Raw genomic sequence first — 20,771 nt, 5'->3', positions numbered from 1 at the left:
ATAAGTGATAGAGTAAGTCTGAAATATTGTCGATGGTAAGATTCTGTGACAAATGTCCGCCAAATTAAAAAAAATGTGAAATGACTTTTAAAAAATTAATTATCATAGACCACCATCAACACCCATGTACGGAAGGTATTGAATGTCACGTCAGCGAACAAGAAAATACTAATAAATTCAATGAATGACACATAACGTAAACGGAAGAAAATAAAATAATAATAATTTAATTTCTGTCACGCTATGATTATAGGATAACTACTATAATTATTATAAAACGATAAGGTGCTTGTCAGAAATGTTGACCTTTAGAATGGGAAAGAAAAAACCGTCTAGTCATCGGCCATTTTGTGATGTTCAAGAAGAAAAGAAGTCGGATAATAAAAGAATTTACTTGGAAGTCGAAGAATCATGGTCATGGAATTGCTATTGATGTTCTCCAACGATGGTAAACCTGACCTGAAAAGAATTTGAAAGGTGGTCATTGTTATGCATGCTCACTGCGATTATATGAAAATCAAAGGAGCGCCAAACCATTGCGCTCCTATCGTCTTTCCCAGAACTTCCAATAGATGGCCAAACTACCCCGTAGCATTCAAAAATGAAAGAACTACAATATGAAAAGAAGAAAAAGAATCCTTGAACGAAATCCAAAGAACCCAATGACACCATTAACAATACATGCATAAGTAAGTAATCATCAGACTATAACGGATGGATTTCTGAAATCATCAAAGCAGTACTATACACGTTGTTGGATGAATATGAATGCTTCACGTTGAACTTTGAAAAAGTGTCTGCGGATGTTTCCAGGAACAAAATGAGGTTTATAATAAATACTTTCATTTTCCAGTATAGCGCCGTATTCAAAATCTTTGATGTTTTTTTGTTTTTTCTTATTTCGCCCAACTTGATTGAACGTTGACGAGCTGCTGCAATAGTTTGACGTTCGCGGTATATCAATTCATTTCGGTCTCCCGCGCTCGGCGACAAATTGAGTCTTTCAAGATGTCGCTGCACGTCACTTGAGTTCTCTTTTTCGATCGCTGCAAGTCGCATGAATAATTTATAACATGCAAATATAGTCCAATGTTATGGAGAGAGATGTGTTGATTTCTCTTTTTTTGATTCGGTTCACAATGTTATTTGTATCATAAGTCACGTTTTGGATTTGTGAATAATATCTACGCGATTCAAAAGTTCAAGAGGCTGAACGATATAGTTGTGATGTGTACACCTTGCATCATTTACTGTGCGATTTGTGTCGACTTCAATCTCTCCCAATCCGTGGCAAAGTTAGAGCGGACAAACTTTCATTAGCTTTCCTGTGTAGTACTATTGCAAATATACGTCGAGACCTGAAATTTCTGTTTGAAAATCAAATCCCTTTTTCTATCTGAGAATTATATAGTTGGATTTTCCGTTTTTTTTTTAACGATACTCAAAATCCGAGGGTTTTTCCACTTGGTATTTGGGTGAACGAATTAAAAAATAAAAATGTATTTTTTTTTTATTTTTTAATTTGCCCTTAGGCTATTTTTTCATATTTTTTACTAGAAAAATGGGGGTTCGTATTTTTTTAAGTTGAAAAAGATTGACAACCCGCCGGTTCAACACTTAACTTTTCTTTTACAAATTGAAAAAATTCATTACTATTAATTTTATAGAAGAAGAAATTTTTTTTGAAAAACTATTATAGAAATAAGTCAAATAACTCAATTTCCAGCTTAATTTTTGTTTGATTCGATTTTAACGAACCCGGGTAGTTTTTCACTTTAAGCTCCGCCTTTTCTCAATTTCCTTCCATGGGGACTTTTGAGCTGTATAGAACCCTTTTTGGAGGCCCTCGGTAGGCTAAAAGCCTTAGCCTCAGGGATAATTAAGAGTTAACCGCACTTCCATTCGAAAGGAAACAGTTGTTTTCTCGAAAGGAAATAGCTGTTTATTTGGCCAAGAGTCGACGTGGTGTTGGATCCAGCATCAGTCGAGTTGTCAACACTATTAACAAGACGGGGACCCGGGCCCGGCCGTCGTCCAGCGATCAAAAGGTAGGCCTACAGTCCTACAGCCATTCTGATCCGATTATTCGAAAGAAGAGATGCAAACGGAACGACACTCGATGATATCACCGACTGCTGGCAATAGCAGACGTATTAGTAGAAGAAGCGCGTTATTGTTTGGTTTCCTGCTGCTGCTGGTGGCGATTATGGCAGCGGCAGTCAACACTATTCGGCATCAGGCGATCCAGTATCCAGATTTTGGAAACCAACTGTTGGATGAGCTGGAACAGCAGCAGCAGCCGCCTCTCTGTGTGGGCAATCTGTTGAATGGACGGGCCTACGACGGGGTAGCCGATGAGGGTAATGTCAGCATCAGTCGACAATCGCTGCTCAAGAGTCGTGACGACGGAACGATCTGCCGCCTCATGCGCTACACGGCCCAGCCCATCGCCACCTGTTTGGACACTCTGTTTCATCATCAGGCCCAGCAAGCCACCGCCAACATCAGCAGCCCAGCACTGATGCCGGGCGAATTAATTTTCGTCTTTATGGGCGACTCGAGAATTCGCCAACAGTTTTTCAACTTTGTCAAGGTACTGATTTATGCTATACACACATTTCAATTGTGCTCCTGTATAGGCCTACTATAGATGATTTTTCTGCAATTATTGGTGAGATTTATGATGGTTACTGCCCCTGCTGTGTTAGATCATTCCAAACTACGATCGGGTAACGGTGCCCAGTCCCATTCCCGCCAAATATCACGGCGACATTGAAATGACCAGTCGCATCCTCAGACTGCGCGTCTCTTTCAAATGGCAACCGCTCGTAAACGACGAGTTGATCAAAACCCTGCGCCACATACGCGAAACGGCCGCATCTCATCCAAGGAGACGACCCCAATTTATTCTTTTGAGTATTGAGTATATAATAACATTCAGCAGAGTCATTTAAACTATATCTAGAAACTATACGGTATGATTTGATTGGGCCATATTATGTGCTCAATAAAAAGGTATGGCGGTGTGGCATATGCTCAGGGAACACGGGGCCGACATCGGCCTCTACCAGAGAAGAATGACCCAGCTGGGACCCATCCTGGCCTCCATGTCGGACCATTGCGGCCGCATCATTTGGCTTCGCCAGTACACCTCAGTCGACTCTTACGGCGACAACAACAAGTCCAACACGCTGGTCGTGTCCGACAAGCTCCGCAACTACAACCGAATCGCCGTCCAGCGTTTAGTCATCCAGTCGGATGCCGATTCCAGTCTCAGCAGCCGTCAGCGCGGAGTCTACCTGTGGGATTCCAGCGATCCATTTGCCGACGAATACGTCCGCGCTTGCGCCATCCTCAAACGCTACGAGCATTCCGGTTACAACACCCAGGAATATGTCACGGCCTACGCCAACTGCTACGACTACGTTCACACGGGCTACTCGGCCCTTTCGCAGGCCACTCAGCTCTTATTCAACGACCTTTGCAACGCTCACCTGTCGTAATACACAATTCATCATTCCCCCAATTTATATGAGTCAAGAATATCTATATGCATTATACAGTCATGCCTGAAAGTTTCTTGAACAGGCAAATGGCTCTCTATGTTTTCAGTTTAATTTGACGGAAGGGATACTACGGTGCCTACCGTACCCCCGATATTTTACGCCCTTTTCTCTTTTTCTTTATATTCTTCTCTTCCTTTACCTACGAAAGAAAAAGAGAAAAAGGCGCAAAATACTGGGGGTACGGTAGGCACCGTAGTATCCCTTCCGTCAAATTAAACTGAGAACATAGAGAGCCATTTGCCTGTTCAAGAAACTTTCAGGCATGACTGTATAACGGACATGCGACTGGCTTTGACCCCAAAGTACTTTCCCGCAAATCGATTGATGTTTTCATCTCCATACTTCGCAACATGTCACACTACTTCATCAGAATGCTATACCAACCGCTCGATATAGCCAAGAGAGCCTAGAACTTGATCGTCCGAGTCCATTTTATATTCCCCTCGGTTGAGCAGTCAGGAGCAGGTGGAAGAATTTTACTCAAAGTGTAGGTGATAGCGTATAGTTGTGTGTGTAAACTTTGCATTTGCTGTGCGATTCGTGTCGAACGTTTTGCTTTCGGAATAATTCAAACATATTCTGTCAAGTCACTGAACTTTCGACAGCAGAGGTGGTTAGGTCGTGTGGCGGCTTGATGCCTAACAATCATATACCGTTCTGAATTTCCATAAAGTCATGATGGATTGCCAAGCTGTGATGCATGCACATTTTCTTGCATCTGCTGTTTGGCTGATGCCGAGCTTTCGAAGGAGAAGTCAATTGTCTATATAATACAACTGCTGTTACTACAATGGATTAATTTTCAACCATATACGACTCCCGTACGGGAGGTAAAAAGTTTGGATTAAAAATGAACGACTGCTGTAGTAAATTGTGAATGCTGTCAATTAAAAATACGATATAATAATAAATTTGCATTTTTTTTATTGCCCGTATTGCTAGAAGAGGCTTCTCAATATTTCAATCGACGGGCGTTTTTTGGCATGTCAATATTTTTTTGTCAGAGTTGATGACAGAAATTGTTATTTTCGTCTGCTACAGAAAATGTGTACGTGATATGGTGGACGTTGAAATTTAACGATGCATCAACGTTGGTGGACGAGTCAAATAATATTCCACTCGTTATCACAAGTTTTGTAACTAGAAACTAGAGCAATCAAAAACAAAACAAATACTGCCTGGTGTGATATTCCAGCGTAAAATGCTAATGTCGTTGTTTAGTATCGAAGGTGTTGGTGAAGAGGTCATTCTCATCACACTCGCCTGTGTGATCGCTCTCGTTCTTTTTGGATACTACATGATGAGGTTTGTTGATTAAAAGTAACAGAGTTTTCCTTTGCTCGTGGTGTTTGATGTGTTGGCACTTTGGTTATCAAGATCTGAGAGACGAGAACAAACTGTCCATCCTGAGGAGAGGGAAAATGTGAATTTACTTCGTGAAACCATGAGAGGTACCAAAAGTTTCCTTGTCTATTAATAACAATGAAATTTACGCCAAGTGTGACATGCATGTAATTCATAAAGTCCAACCGAGAAGAAGGTACGGTCAACAGAATCAATGTCCTGTCTGCCTCAATGACATTGAGTATGAAGTGGAGACCAACTGTGGCCATATCTTTTGCTGTAAGTGTGAAACCTTCATGTCAAGTCAACATTTTTCTTCTTTTTTGGTTAAAATTATTAAAGACAGACCTGTTGTTATTTCCAGGTAGGTGTTGGCTTGCCTACAGGGCCCATGGCAGTTTTTTGGGGGCAGTCCGTTGCCCTGTTTGCAGACAGCAGGTGAATATAGTCACACAGATGCTGCCAGATGGGATGCAGTTGAGTTACAGATGTCTTTTCATTTCAGGTTACGATCCTCTTTCAAGGTTTTAGCGAGAATGAATTGAATCCCGCCAGCGGGTCAGATGAAGAGCCAGATTTAACCACTTTCATCCGTGAAATCAATAGCTACAATCGTCGCTACAGTGGCGAGCCCAGACCGGTATATTTCATTTGAAATCATTATTATTTTAAAATAACACGTCTTAATAATATCTAATCGTTTCCCAACAGTTCTGGGAGAATATTCGCGAGCTTCCTGTTCTATTCCGTCACATTTTAAGCGAAGTCTTTTCAGAAGGAGGTTTCCTTTACCTGTATCGCCTTCGTGTCAGCCTTCTCGTGATTGGCTGTGTGATTTACCTCCTTTCACCGCTCGATATCATACCGGAAGCAGCCTTCGGCCTGTTGGGCCTTGTCGACGATCTTTTAGTCCTCCTCGTCGTCGCCGTGTTCATCACCAATGTTTACCGCACTTACATCGCCAATGGCGGCAATATTTTCGGCAGTTATAATCAACCGCCAGCTGCAGCAGCACCGTCAGCAGATGCCTCGTCCAATTGAAAAAATGTCAAATTAAAAAAAAAAGTGCCGTTCCTAATTTTAAAATTAAACTTTTTCCAAAAAATAATTAATTATGCACTGTATAATCTAGCTAATTAATAATATTTTACGTGCTTGCTGCTTGCTCTATTTGCCAGGGCTTTTAAAAAAAAACTCAATTCAAGTCCTACCCCCTGGACACTCATCACTTAATCGTTTGTTTGTTTCTTCGTCCATCCAAGAGAAAGGAATTTTGTATTTATAGAAAAATACCGACACTCGAAATAGACATGTAAAGGAAATAAAACTGCGGCAGCCATTATTTCAGCCAGTCAGCTGACGTATAAGGTGGGAGAAAGGATGGTGGTGGTGGGGCAGTTACAAATGGTTTCTTCTTTCTATGTATATGTATATATATAAATCCTGGGTTTTTCTTTTTTTTTTAAATAATGTCCGTGCTGTTTGTGGTTTTTTTCTTTTGGAAACTGGGTTTGATGTAGAGCTAGGCAGTGCGGAAACGTGAAGATTTTTGTTTCGGTTTTTCTTCTTTTATTTTTGCGTCAGGATTATTTATAAATTGTTTTTTTGTTTGCCGATCTCGGTCGTTATTAAGTCAATAAAGGAGAGGTGGGAGGGAGGGGTTGAAATTAAGGAAACACAACCACGTCAAAAATAGGGAGTAAAATATAATTATAAGAGTGAAGTTTTACACACACCAACACACACACAAAAAAAAACATAATTTTTCGCTTCTTTCCAAGATTTCTTTTTTTTTTTAGGATTTGTCCTTGGTACTAGATATATAAACACAACATACTGTATATAATAATAAATCAATCGAGGAGGAGAAGGGGTGGAAAAAAGGCCATCTAAATCGAAGAGAAAAAAGAGGCACTTTTTCTTTTTGCAAGAGAAACAGAAACACCTTCACTGTTTTTTCTTTTGCGGAAATGGATATAGATATATATAAATAATGAATCAGGAGTGCAAGTTGTCTGTCATATATTCAAAGGGTGGTAAAGTGATGATCCATTCGTAGAAATAAAATAAAGAAAAGTTGAATTTCAATTGAGGGAAAGAGAAAAAAAAATAATTAAACAGCCACACACACACGAACACTTTTTTCGTATATAGTATTTCACTCGGCTGGATCACTCTGAAACACACCCAAAAGAAGAAAGAAAAAAAAAATTGTTTTTAATATATAAATGTGGTATAATATATGCACACATTTCACATCGATCCAGTTTTTTTTACAGACAAGCAGGAGGCTCGATTGTCGGGTGGGAGGAAAAAAAATCAATCGAAATGTCTTTTCTTCATTATTTGAAAGTAGAAACAAAAAAACTGTACGTGGGAGGTGTTCGGGACAACTTGTAAATGTTATTAATGGCCGGCTGGAGAGCGCGACTGCGTTCGATGGTTGCCCGGCAATGGAGAGGAAGACGACTGTTGGCCTCGGGGACTTGGGCTAGCCATTGCTCCGCCTATTCATTTCCAAAGAAAAACACATTTAAGTGACGGATGTGAGAGAAAAACTCGCGGGTGAGAATACCGGTTTTTTCATGATTATTTACGTCATAATAGGTGCGGTTTAAGAATTAGTTGTGTTCCATTTTTTTTCTTACCGAATTGCCCGTTGTACTCTGTCGAATCCATGCGGAGGATGTAGGGAATGACCGAGTCGATGTGGACGGTGCCGATCAGAGCGGCGAAAAAGAGCTCCTCCATCAGTCCCGGCTGGAGTGAGCGGAGCGGCGGAAGCCGCAACAGGAGCCGTGGGAATCGGTCCTCAGCCTCTTCGTTCCACGTTTGCGTCACGTACGTCCGCAATTCTTTGACAGCCTTGTCCTGGAAACGCTCCACCTGACGGCCAGTCGACCCCGCGTGATCTACAGATTTGAAAAATAAGACGATGACACAAATGAAAAATTCTCTTTTGATATCAAAATCGTTTTTCTTTTCTTTACCTGGACTAAAGAGGGCAATGGCTTTCAAGTAAGCGTATTCGTGCTCGTCGACCTGTAGCTTGGACATGGTGTTGACGTAATCTTGCAACTGCAAAACGTGCTCCGTCACCTGGGCAAACAATGGAGAGATGAACGGTCGTTAATAATTCTTCTGGTGAAAGGTTTTTTTCTTCTTTTTCTCGGTTCAAGGAGAGAAGAAAAAAGAGGAGCCTGTACATACCAATTTGACTCGCTGTGCAGAGACTTTGTCCTGGGCGACGGAGGCTTGAAGGTGGGTGATGATGGCCGTCAGAATGGCCGGCAGGGACATGATGTGAGAGCACTGGGCCATGCCCAGGGCAAAGAGTTCGGACCAGCAGCCGCGAACGAGTTCGATTTGAGTGTCGGACGAGAGCAGCTGGAAGGCGCCGATGGATCGTGCCCAGTGTACCGAGAGGAACAGGAGCCGCGAGGCACTCTCGCAGATGAAATGAGCATTGAGGAAGACGGGCATAGGTGACGGCGTAGTCAGCTGGAACGAGACGTTGCCGTCAGACAGTAGGGGACCATCCAACTCGTAAAGGCCGTCATCTTCGTAATCGGCTCCCGTGCTCGACGTGTCCCCACCATTCATGTTCTATGGGCCAATCATGTTAAAAAAGAAACAAAATAGTAACAGAAGGCTTCATTTTAGCTTTTCGTCCAACATTATTTCCCAGCCACGAGCAGCAGCAGGTTCAAACATCTCAATGTGCAACAGGTGTTGGACGTTGAATGAGCTTTTTGGGTGGCACGACAGTTTGCATTGTGTGACCAAGAAACAATAGTCAAAGGTAAAGGAAAAGAGAAATCATGTGAGCTGCATTCTAATAAAAACATACACAAAACAGGTTCTTTTTTCAAAGGGAAGTCCCCCCAATTACTTCAATGGAGCTCAACTAATAACCCCAGGTTATTCGTAGAGTAGATAATGGCTCAACAAGCATGGGCAGAATGTTCCACTTGATTATCAACAAATATATCTGGCCAAACAATTCAACGAGGTCATCTACTATGTGTCGAAATCTCGAATAAAGCTTATCGAAACGACAATTTTCTATCCCTAAACTGTGTATGTGAATTCCACCATGTGTCTGAATGGCCATTCTATTATTGAGCAGACGATGTTGATTTCGCACCTCGGGCGAAATCGCAATTACAACGTTTCCAAATTTTGAATTGCGACAAATTGCGTCAATTCGAGTCAATTTTTTTAAGTTTTAGTTGGTTTTTTTACCTTGGCCATGGTGTCAAAGGCTTTTGAAATGAGGTTTTCTTTCGCCAAGTGAAGTGCGTTGGCGACGGCGGCTTCGTCGTTGGTGGTCGACGCCGAATCTTCGTCATCCGAATCATCTTCCTCCTCCATTTTGACATTTTGGCCGCCACCACGCTCGTGGTGGTGGTGGTGATGATTGTGTGAATAGGCTACGAGAGCATTGCCGCTGATGGTTCCACGATCGGGTCGATCGGCCGGCGAGGCTCCTCGATGGTTCATCGCATTGGCGCTGACGGCGCCAAAGGCCTCGGCTGAGCGCATGCCGGCCAACGACGTCACCACGCTGGCCAACGTGCTGAGATCCGCGTTCCATGCAAAGGCTAATTTAGAATCGAATTTTTTAATTAAATGGTCAATTGAACGAAATATTAAAAAAGAATTAGGTTATACGTTTGAGGAGGCCTGGCGATGAAACGTTTTGTCCAGAGGCTGAAAGAGCGGCGTTGGCCGCCGATGAGAGATCGCCGCGCAGTAAAAAGTTGGCCGACGTCAACAGCTGAGACGACGGCGACTCGGATTTCTTGTCGCCGGCTGGCTTCCGCTCCGATTGAACCGCTGGACGGTGAGAGTCAACACAATTGAAAATATAAAAATTGAGAATTATGACGCATTCAAATCGGCCATTTGTCCATTCAACTCAAAAGACAATTCATTGTGAAATAGACCAAATAGAAAAAAGAATATTATGGACAATTATTTACAATCGCTTCGCATGCCCATGGAGAGACATTTCTGGAGTCGGCAGTACTGGCACCGGTTGCGGTGGTGTTTGGTCACTTCGCAATCCTTTCCGCCGCGGCACGTGTAGCCCAACTGCTTCCGGATGGAGCGCTTGAAAAAGCCTTTGCAGCCCTCGCAACTGATGGCTCCATAATGGCGCCCTATTTGAATTTAAATTTTTAAAAATGTTCATTCTGTCTGTTCTATTTTCTGTCAGATGATTTTATTAAAAATATTTCACCTGAGGCTCTGTCACCGCAGACGACGCAGTACTCGACGGAGAGGGCCATGGCTCCACGCGGCGTCTTGTCCCCCGCAACGAGGTTGATCGCCGAAGTGGACGTGTCCATCCTGATCGCCGAAGTGGACGTGTCCATCCTCATCGGCATCCAGTGGCACCTGATTCGAATTTCCCCAACTTGGCTTTTCTTCTTTTCTTCTTTCTTCTTTTCTTCTTATTAATTCAATCGAAATTTCGGTTCTCCCGTTTTATTTCCTAATGGCTGCCGGTTGGAAAAAAAAACCCAAAAAATCTTCTCACGACCCTCGCCCACACACAATCGAGGAAATCGACCGGTTCACGCTCCAATCATCATCTGAAAAAAAAAATCGGGATCAAAAAAAAAAAATTAATACAAAAGAAAAAAACTGATAACAAAAAAAATATGTTTATTTATTTATTTGGAAATAAAAGAAACGAGTCCGGTGGAAAGTTCAACCGGATATTCACAACAAGTTTTTTTTTTGTCTATTTTTTCGAGGACGGAAAAAGGACGCGCTAGGGGGGATGCGGTCACGCCGGACAAGACAATAAACAACCCCGACGAAGAAGAAGAAGCTATAAGAGTTGTTTCCCCTTTTTCGAAATGAAAAAATCCCACCAAAGACAAAACGACGAAAAAATTGGGAGAAGGAGAACCGAGACCTCATCATAAAAAAATTTGGTGGAAATAATAATAATAAAAGGTTTCGGAAAAAGAAAAAGGTAGCTGCTGCTGCTGCCGAATGTTGTCCAGTGTGGAACAAGGACGAACGTGGGGGGGGGGGAGAGAGAGAAACGGACTCACCTTGACACCCCAATGGCCACCACCAAGACAGTCGAGAAAAAAAAAGAGGTTCCTTTCAATATTATTTCTTTCCTTTTTTTTCCCAACACAACAACTGGGCAACCGAGCGAAACAACCAACCAACCACCCCCCACCAACCTTTTTTCCTCAATTTCCAGGAGAGCGCGACACCTGTTGCTTGCGGCACAACACACTTTTTTTTTCTCTTCTCAAAACAGTTTTTTAATAAATAATCATCAAAGTAAAGGGGGGAAATTAAATAGAGAATAATCAATGCCAATCGGTCACGAACTCCCCTGGACTTATTCAGTTCAAATCCAAAGTTTTGATTTAATTTTTTGGGTTTGTTTTTACCTTTTCTCTGATTGGGAAAATGCACCAACTTTGACACAACACCACCAACAACAACACAGTCGATTGCTAAAGTTGTTTCCCGGTGTAGTCGAAAAAATAATTCGTGTTATTATATAATAAGAGCAGAGCAGAGAGACACGGATCAGAGTGGACCGTCTTGATGGCGACCTGGTCAGCGACTGTTGGTGTTTTTTTTCTCCCGCTCGCCTGTGAACCTCACCACACACACTCTCTCTTGAGTGACTCGCAACGTGAGCGTGTGTGTGTGTGGTGCTCACGGCGCTACTGGCTACTGGCCGCTGCTGGCCGCCCAACCACCTGGCTCTCTCCCGTGTCTTCTCAGCCGCGGCCGACAACAGTGCGCTGACCCTGTTGCTGGAACGTGAACCCCCGCGTCACATGTGGTGGCCGGCCGGTTGGGTTGTTCCAGCAGCTCCCGAGCTCACAAGAAGCGAACCATGCGGAACCCGTAAAAAAGAAAAAAGAAAAATAGAAGAAAAGCAGATGATTCCTCCACCACCACCATCACCGCCTCCTCTAGAAAGTCTCTCACACGCAGGTTGATTGCATCTTTTGATAGGAGAGACAACCATTTTCGCTGACTCACCCCCAACAGAAGCTCCTTGTCACACATCTATTCCTTACTACTACTACAAGAATTTTTCATTTTTCTCACATTGACACGCCAGATGGACGCAGGGGGGAAATTTCTTCTATTTGTAAGAGAGGCCAACACCTTTTGTAGTTTTATTTTTCTATCCCGACACAATGGACGTTTGACCTGCAAGGAATGTCTATGACCTTTACTACCAACATTTGATAAAAAAAAGTTAAAAGATTTGTTTTTTTCAAAAAGTTGGATTTGCCGATTAGACTATTTTCGGGGGAGTAGTAGCGTGAAAAATAAAAATAATAAAGTGGACGGTGGAAAAAGTTTTTCTTCTTTCCCATCGACGGTAGGAATCCGACGACAGATGGCGTGGCAACAGCTGTTGGAAAACGTACTACTACTACTTACTTTTAGACTTCTTCTTCTTCTTTCTTTTTGTACATGAAAAATCGTAAATAATAATAAAAAGAGGGCCGAGGGTTCAAGTTCCGCACGGCCGGGCACCTGTTCATCCAATCAAAGAGAAATGAATTTTTTTTTTCTTTTCCCAAAGTTTTTCGGGGGCTGCTCAGCTACTCCTCGTTCGCTCTCCCCCGCCTACCACCACCTTGTGTAATGACGAGGTTGGCCAGAGGTTTCAACCGACTGGTCATCATCATCCGCCCGCTATGTACCTGAGAAATGGATTATACCTTGAGCTGCTCACGCGGCCGTGACGGGCTCCGGTCTAGAAATAGACGTCGCTACACGACGGAGCGTCCAGCAAAAAAACAACCCAAAAAATGTGAAGAAGAAGAAGAAGAAGAAGAAGAGGTTCAAGGACCAAAACCAGAAAGAAAAAATAATAATACGATGGCTGGGAATCTATCTGAAGGGGGGAAATGAGGAGAGAAAAGCTACTGGGCCGGAACTACTTGCTGGGGAGGCTATATGACCACCGGGCAATGGTTTCGGGGGGTTGCAAACGAATAAGAAGAAGTCAAAAAAGAAAGCTCACGGTTCGATAGGGTTGACAGCCCACTAGACATCCCTTAGAGAAGAAGTAAAAAAAATCCGTTCAAACAAAGTTCAGGTCACGACTTGTGTCTACATTTAAAAGGACTTCTTGTGCTGCAGCAGCAGCAGCGATGACCGGGCAAGTTTAGTTTTTTGTAAATGTCACTGAAAGAAAATGGCGTCCGTCACGGTTTCCCGAGTTTTAGTTCGCCCTTTTTTTTCTATTTTTTCGGGTTCCCCTCAAACGGGTTGCGCTACATTCCCGAAAAACTAAAAAATTTCGGTAGGCTACTGCCGCAGAAAATAAACAACTTATCATAAAATATACCGTCAGATCGGAGACCTGCTGCTGCTGCTGCCGACATCATTTGGGCGTGAATGTAGCAAGCGGGGTAGCAGACCGTGATTTTGTTTTCTGTTTCTTGTTGCCATAGGAACAAGCGACAGATGTGCCCTGCTACAATCATTGTTATTACATTCCTTTTTTCTTCTTCTTTAAAAAGGAAAAAAAAAGAACCTCCTGTTTTTTTTTACTTTTTATTGACTTGTGTCTATTTTATTTTGAAGAGAAAAAAGTTCAACAGCAGTTGGGCAAGTTAAAGAGCAACTCGTAAATGTCCCTCATTTCCAACAGGAGGAGACAAGACTCAAAAAATGAAAAGGAGATCCGGCTGCTGCTGCTGCTGTTGAATTTTGTTTAGAAAAAAGTTTAATTTTTTTCAAATCACCCGCTCGTCAATCAAACACCTGTGAGTGTGCGCGCGCGCGATCGACCGCAGCCGTGAGTTGCCCCCCTTTTGAGTTAAAAATATAGTTAAGGTTGATCCCATTTCCACAACGTTAAACGGATAATCTTTTATCTATTAGCCTAAAGCCATTTCCCATTTTTGTGTGTGAGTTGAGGTTTTTGTTTGTTTAGTTTTTTTTTTTTGGCTTTTTTTTTTTTCGTATTGATGAACGACCTGCTGTCGTGACAGGTCGCTAGTCACGACTCACCCGGCTACCAAGCAAGAAAGAAAAAAAAACAATCTAGGAATTCGAAAGTTAATTGGATCGAATCGACGACGACGTCTTTATTTGTTCTGGAAAATAAAATAAAAAAGTTGATCAATTGGTCGAGAAAGGTTCGCACTCCGCCCACTCGTCCATCTCGACATTGTCGTGAGCGTTCGTGATTCCAACCGAGACGCCATCTATCCGTCGCAGTTGGAACCTCAAAGTCCAATTTTCCCGAACAAATAAATTTCAAAAAGTCAAATTTAGCCAAAAGATTAAAGTTGGCCAGGCACACACACACACTCACACAGGATGACCGTGATGTGCGTGAGCGTGGTTATCGGGTTCGTTCCGAACGAAAAAAAAAGAATAAAGTTTGCGTGATAAGCCCCTGGAGAAAAAAGAAAGAACAAATCATATCTGTGTCACTGGCAATAGAGGGGATTTCAATTGGTTGACAAAATGATTCACTTGTTCTCGTGATGATAAGTCTAATCATCAGACATTATTGAATACAAGTCATAATCGTCATAAATTATGAGCAATCACATTATTTTCTAGTCTATTTGACTGGATCGAATGTCAATCGAGATACGGTGGCACCTGAATGAAACAAAATCACAAAAGAGCCTTGACCGAGTGACCAAATGGCTTTTTTTTTCAAAGTTGAAACATTTTCATTTGTTTCTTTCGATGGTTGTAAAATAATAGAAGAAAAATAAAAAAGGCCAAATGGAAAAATTGAGAGAGAGAGAGGACAGTTCTTCCCACGGTTTGTGTCCTTTGGGGACGGCCAAAAAGTTTGTTTTCGGTTATTTTTTGGGGGCAATGAAGTTGGTGATCCCTTTTGGAAAAAAAAGAACTCGGCTGATGGTGGATTGGGCCAAACTAGGTCAAAGCGGCAGGGCTTTTCAGGTCGCTATTACCGCAACCGGTTTACCCAGAAACAACATATAAAAAACCTCCAGCTGACTATTTTTTTTTAGGTCTGTGGGGGATCGACTGGAATTACAAATTTTCTTCTGTCCCGAATTCAACCCCCTTTTTTAAAAAACCCAAAAATTCATTTCTCCCGAACGATTTTTTATTTTAAAATGAAATCAAAAGATGGTGACATCAAACAGGTCAAACCGGTTCAAATGGCAACGTCGTCCCGAATAAAAGAAAACAAAAAGTGAAAGTCATTCTTGGAGGTCACGACACAACATCACTCGCCAAATGGACTAAATCATTTTTAAAACCCCTGCAACTTAAAAGAAAACCGCCGCCAGTTACACGTACACACAGAAAAAAGTGCGTGGGGGAGAGAGCAGGCGCATGAACGAGCGCCGGTAGCACCTGAAGCTACGAATTAACGATCAAAAGAAGAAAATGTCTCATTAGATAGAAAAAGCCGAGCCGCCCGCAAAAATGGCATCTGTCATCATCGCCTGGATTTTAATGACATTTCCACCATCTTCTTCTTACCCCCCGTCACACCATTTCATTTGTCGTGCACACATTTCTAGCTCCCTTTTTTTCTCCTTCATTGTCCGAGCTTTCGTGACTCCACCCCCTTTTGACTGCCGATCGATGACCCGGGTTCACCGTCCCCCCCTCAAACAAAAGAAAAAGTCGTCCCGCGTGTCCGATTCGTTCGTGAGTTCAAAAAAAGATAAAATGTTTTTCTTTTAGTGTGAAATGGATGACGAAATAAATCCTTTAGAAATAATAATACTAATAAAAAAAGCAGGTCTTTTTTAGCGTTCACCTTTTTTCTAACAAAATTCGTTTTTTTTTTGTCTTTTCTGGTACCACCAGTTTTCTACCTTTAGACAAGTGTGTGTGTGTGTAACAAGAAGAAGAATTTTTTGTTATTTTTTCCCCCTTTTTGAAATAATAAAATTAAAAAAAAGAGACGACATGGTCGAAAAGGTTGGCCGGGGGTCACCGACCGGTCACGGGGCATTAAATCTCGTTCAGGTCGCCCTGCACCGATATAACGCGTCGTGTGTGTGTGTGTCTGATGGAGGTGGTTTGGTATGATTGTTTTGTTTTTTCTTTCCTTCTTTTTCTCTTTTTATGACTTTGACTTGTACTTCTGGAGGCAATTTTTTTTTTTCTCCAACAGCTCGGTCGACTTGACCATCTGCTTCTATATCTGCTCCGGTCCCGGCTCGGTGTACATCATCATTTTGCTCATCTGGCGTGCGGGAGAATCAAAAAATAAAAATAAAAAAAAAAAGGGAGGATTTTTTCTTCTTTTTGTAAAGGTCACGAACCTCTGACGACCTCCGCGGAACCCGGATGAAGCGGAGCGCCGGCGGTCGATAACGCGCGCGCGCTGAATTATTCCGTCGTGGCGCTCCGAGGGATATTCTCCACCACACTCACACACACTCACATCTTTTTTTTAGAGAGATATTTAATATATTGTTTTGATTATTCCCAAATGGGGTAGAGAGAGAGGTGCTTCTCCCGCATCCATCGGGGCCAGCAGAATACACAAAAATTACGCGGCCCGCATCCATCATCTTCCATCTCCCCCCACAACCCAAACTCCCAAAAAAGAAAAATTTTAATTCTGTAAATGAAAATCGATTGAGAGAAAAATGATAAATAATAAATAATAAAAGTATTTCCGGTGTTGGTTAATTTTTGTTGTTGGTTGGGGGGTGGAAAACCGTTTCCTGAACTTGTCACCCTTCAACATTTTTTCACCAAAAGGGGGGGGGGGGGGGTTGTTGTAAGAATCTTTTTTTGAAAGAAAAACCGGTCGGTAAACAAATTTTTATTTTTTTAGTCTCCCCTTCCTGCCATTTGTATTCTATCTCCCCCCCCCCTCTCACCCCACCCACCTCCCAACAAACAACAAGGTTACGGGTTCATATTATAAGACTACACACACACGTTTTCACCAGATATTTTTGAGAAAAAAAAAAGGGAAAAGGTCAGAAAAACGACCCCTCGGTGGAAAAATGGGGAAACAAATATAATAGTTATAGTCGACCTTCTCTCGACCCCTCGATTTTTCTGGGTTATTCTCGTCATGTGGTGGTGGTGGTGGGGAGAAAAAGAGAAAAGGAACGAATCACACAAGAGTAAACAGGCCACTACTAGATGGCCACCCGTTAAACGTGACATCTTTTTCCGTCATTCAATTCAATTAAGATATTCAAGAAATGTGAACTCACCCAACAAACATGAATGTGTGTAATCAGTTGCAATCAACGTGAAAAAATAGTCCCATTTGGAAAGTCACACACACACACACACGCAGAGAGAGAGAAAAGGAGGCGGAGCTTGAAACTGAAAACAGCAGAGCCTCTCGCAGTCACGACCTGTCCCGCACTCCGACCCTTGTAACACTGTGCCAAGCGCGCCCTCTCTGTCGTTTTGGGGCTTGCCTACTTATTTTTATCCGACCTTTCGTTCTCCCCTCTTTTCCGAAGGGGGAGAGAATGCCACACAAAGATAGAAAACCGGGAGAGAAGGAGAATGGAGAAGGAGAGAGAGAGAGCTGCTGGGCGCGCACAATATACCTGCTGCAGGGGGCTTGGCTTGGGCTAAACAGTTTCCAAGGTAACATTGCCAAGCGTAACCTAACCTAAGCCCCCTTTTACACACACCCCCTACACCCAACCCCGCCGCAACCTATCGATCGCTACCTACACCAATCGATACTATGGCCCCCTACTTCTTCTTTTGGGTTGAGATTTATGACTCTTTTATAATGGTGTCGTCGTTCAAAGGCCTTTAAAAATATTTTTATTTTATTTTTTCTTTGGGGGCGAAATTTGGACGCATTCCACACACAACTCTGGCGGCATCCGCCGAATCGGATTTCTTTTTTTGACGTAATGCCGTCGATCAAATGTTTCCCGTCACAGCGGCGGCGGCGCTGGTGGACACTCCAAATGTTTTTAAAAAGTAAGCCGAGAGTGTTGTGCGACCGTTGTCCTTCCTGTCTCTTGTTACCCGTGTGTTTCACGTTGACGTGCTTTTTTTCGTGTGTGTGTGTGTTGATCCCGTTGAAAAACTGTTTTTCAACCTCGAAACAAACCTGCACACACGACTGACACGAGTGTAGGTAAAATAAAAAAGGAAATCTTTGAGAGTTGTTTTTTCTTTGCCCAATGATTGGTCGGCACTTTATCGGGGCGCCACACGTTTCCAAGGTGACCGCACCCCTGAACCAATCTTTACCTTTGACCTTTATACTTTTTTCAACGACGACGATTCCAGTTTTGGGTGGGCAAATATCAATTCTTCAACAAATTGGAACACACGCACGTTCGTTTGGCACAGCTCACAACCTTTTCTTATTTCTAGGTCAGCTCGCCATGGTAAAAAGATCACAGAGGCTTTCACTTTCGCTTGTTTTCAACCTCGTTTTGGCCTTGGGAAAATCAACTCGCGCATGCACACACACGACAGTTGGTACCCCCTCCATCACTTTTATTTATTTACTCAAGAGGAAAACATAAAAGTTTTGTCTTTACCTTTTAATTCTTCCGGCTACTCCAAGACACACAAAACCACACAGACACTCTCTGGTATAATTGAACTAGATTCACCAACACACAGACACTTGTAATAAAAGTGTTGTACACGCCCAATCATCTGACAATCATCCGCTTTCAACCGAGACTCGTTGCCCTCTGAGCCCCAGTGACTATGTGTGTCTGCACTCACCAATCTCACTCAATGAACTCTTCGAAAAGACCCACATGACCTCGGCCGGCACGATGGCTATTCCCCCCCCCGACCGAGTGTCCAGTTTGACTACTCATAGGTGGCACCACCTTCTGACTACAATTTACCCCCATCTAGGCTTATCGCCGACGATACATCAACAAACAAAACGACGACTACGACCAAATGTCATCTCTCTTTTTTTAATAAGTTTTGTGGGTTTTTGTGAGTGTTGCCTCCCACTTGACTCGGTTCCATTTAGTTTATTTTTTGGGCGGTCCACGAAATGTCTAGTAAAATCATCAATTTTAGTCCCGGACCGTCAAAGTTACCTGAAGATGTAAGCCACAGTTGTTTGTTTGTTTTCATTCGACACAGTTAATGTCATTTTTTTATTGTTTATTAGGTTTTGTTGCAAGTTCAACGAGAACTGCTGGACTATCACGGAACGGGTATCAGTGTCATGGAGATGAGTCACAGATCCCCAGAGTTTATGAAAATCGTCACTGATGCACAGGAGAATATTCGACAGCTTCTGTAAGACTAGCAGTTGCACAAAATAAAGAATGTAAACATTTTCTCAGTCTCGAAATTTCTCTATAGAAACATTCCTTCCAACTACACAATATTGTTCATGGCTGGAGGTGGCACAGGCCAGTTCGCTGCTGTTCCTCTGAATCTCTTGCCTTCCACTGGCAAAGCTGTCTACCTCAACACAGGCACTTGGTCTGCAAAAGCTGCCAAAGAGGCTTCCAAATATGGTCATGTGATTGAAATTAAACCTGATTTCAAATCTTCATCCAATGAAATTCAGTGGGATCGTGATGAAGATGTCTCATATTTTTATTACTGTTCCAACGAAACTGTCCATGGAATTGAACTCAATTTTATTCCTGATACTCATGGAATTCCATTAGTAGCTGACATGTCTTCAAATATTCTCACAAAAGACTTTGACATAACAAAGGTTTGTTATCAATTTTTGTTATTAAGATTTCCAGTCTTTAATTAATTTTCTTGTTTAAATGCATTGCAGTTTGCTCTGGTATTTGCTGGTGCACAGAAAAATATTGGCCCAGCCGGTGTGACTTTAGTCATTATCCGTAGCGATCTCCTGGGTAAACAATCTGTTCACTGTCCCTCGGTCCTCAATTATTCGGTGATGGCCAAAGAAAACTCGTTGCACAACACACCTCCATGTTTCAAGTATTCCCAGCATTAATATTTTGAAATAGGATTCAATTAATAATTTTTTGTTTGTTACTTCAATGTATTGATTCACAGTCTCTACGTTATGGCACTGGTTTTCCAATGGATCGCAGACCAAGGTGGCGTAAAGGTCATGGAACAACGCTCAAATGCTAAAAGCCAAATGGTCTACGAAGTAATCGATAATTCTAGCGGCTTCTACAGCTGCCCCGTCCCCGCTTCCGTTCGTAGTCGCGTCAACATTCCATTCCGTATTCAAAACGGCAACGAAGATCTCGAGAAACAGTTTGTGGATGAAGCCAAAAGGAGAAATATGATTCAATTGAAGGGCCATCGATCTGTTGGCGGGATACGTGCGTCCCTTTACAACGCCGTCACTGTCGATGAAGTGTCCTTATTGACAACCTTCATGAAAGATTTTATGAAATCAAAATTGCAATAATTCTGTAAGTGATTGATGATCTTAACTTAGTTTACGTTTTGATATTTCTAGTGTTATTCTACTACGGGTATATAGAATATTAGAATCTCAAACGGCGTAGAGTTCTAAAAATTGATATTGAAGAGAGGCAATAAATTTTAGTATCCATCAGTGACCCTGTTGAATCTGTTAAAATCCTGCTTTTGTTTGGTATCTTTATCTTTAAATTCAGCTAATGTAGAGCGTTCCATATTTAGATTGATATTTGTTTTGTTTTTGTTTTTACTTTTCAAACCGACACCAGTTTTGGCGCCACTGATAACACAATGCAAAAAATGCAAAAATTGTGTTAACATCGTCTACAAATGAAACTTCTGCAAGTGAAACAGAGAAACGTGATTGGGTTTAAACCTTCAATGAAAGACCATTATATTTCATTGGAATTCAATTTTTTTTTCATTAGATTTTCTGGAAGAATATAGAGATTGAGAGGATTAAGAGAGGTTTGTTCTGAATTGCTGATATGGTGT

At 42.2% G+C, this 20,771-nt stretch overlaps 4 protein-coding genes across 7 annotated transcripts; 3 read left to right on the top strand and 1 right to left on the bottom strand.

Annotated features, from left to right (window-relative positions):
* The first annotated feature begins 1,994 nt into the window (after positions 1-1,994).
* On the top strand, positions 1,995-3,552 carry LOC124310807. The gene is made up of 3 exons (XM_046774813.1): positions 1,995-2,593; positions 2,709-2,916; positions 3,016-3,552. Exons 1-3 carry the CDS (start codon positions 2,099-2,101, stop codon positions 3,501-3,503), a joined length of 1,191 nt encoding a protein of 396 aa, XP_046630769.1. The 5' UTR covers positions 1,995-2,098; the 3' UTR covers positions 3,504-3,552.
* A 1,008-nt stretch (positions 3,553-4,560) lies between these two features.
* LOC124310967 (E3 ubiquitin-protein ligase RNF170-like) lies at positions 4,561-6,138 on the top strand. The gene is made up of 6 exons (XM_046775168.1): positions 4,561-4,871; positions 4,944-5,017; positions 5,091-5,189; positions 5,275-5,348; positions 5,416-5,550; positions 5,622-6,138. Exons 1-6 carry the CDS (start codon positions 4,768-4,770, stop codon positions 5,949-5,951), a joined length of 816 nt encoding a protein of 271 aa, XP_046631124.1. The 5' UTR covers positions 4,561-4,767; the 3' UTR covers positions 5,952-6,138.
* On the bottom strand, positions 6,101-18,584 carry LOC124352640 (orphan steroid hormone receptor 2-like). 4 transcript variants are annotated; one of them, XM_046802203.1, is made up of 9 exons: positions 18,419-18,584; positions 10,156-10,510; positions 9,896-10,075; positions 9,585-9,764; positions 9,156-9,514; positions 8,121-8,516; positions 7,901-8,009; positions 7,559-7,822; positions 6,101-7,417 (listed from the first exon to the last, which is right to left on the bottom strand). In XM_046802203.1, exons 2-9 carry the CDS (start codon positions 10,301-10,303, stop codon positions 7,317-7,319), a joined length of 1,737 nt encoding a protein of 578 aa, XP_046658159.1. In that variant the 5' UTR covers positions 10,304-10,510; positions 18,419-18,584; the 3' UTR covers positions 6,101-7,316. The 4 variants fall into 4 exon arrangements, with proteins under 4 accessions (XP_046658159.1, XP_046630589.1, XP_046658168.1 ...); XM_046774633.1 differs by having other exon boundaries at positions 9,585-9,749; positions 18,419-18,581; XM_046802212.1 differs by lacking the exon at positions 18,419-18,584 and adding an exon at positions 17,111-17,421.
* Positions 18,585-18,675: 91 nt separating this feature from the next.
* On the top strand, positions 18,676-20,412 carry LOC124310847 (phosphoserine aminotransferase-like). The gene is made up of 5 exons (XM_046774930.1): positions 18,676-18,951; positions 19,018-19,148; positions 19,215-19,578; positions 19,648-19,817; positions 19,896-20,412. The coding sequence occupies exons 1-5, from the start codon at positions 18,898-18,900 to the stop codon at positions 20,260-20,262; spliced, it is 1,086 nt and encodes a 361-aa protein (XP_046630886.1). The 5' UTR covers positions 18,676-18,897; the 3' UTR covers positions 20,263-20,412.
* The last annotated feature ends 359 nt before the right edge of the window (positions 20,413-20,771 follow it).

This window comes from Daphnia pulicaria, chromosome 1 (assembly GCF_021234035.1).
Source record: "Daphnia pulicaria isolate SC F1-1A chromosome 1, SC_F0-13Bv2, whole genome shotgun sequence".
NCBI lineage: Eukaryota > Metazoa > Arthropoda > Branchiopoda > Diplostraca > Daphniidae > Daphnia > Daphnia pulicaria.
Note: the sequence above shows the minus strand (reverse complement) of the source record. Positions and strands in the feature narration are given on the sequence as shown.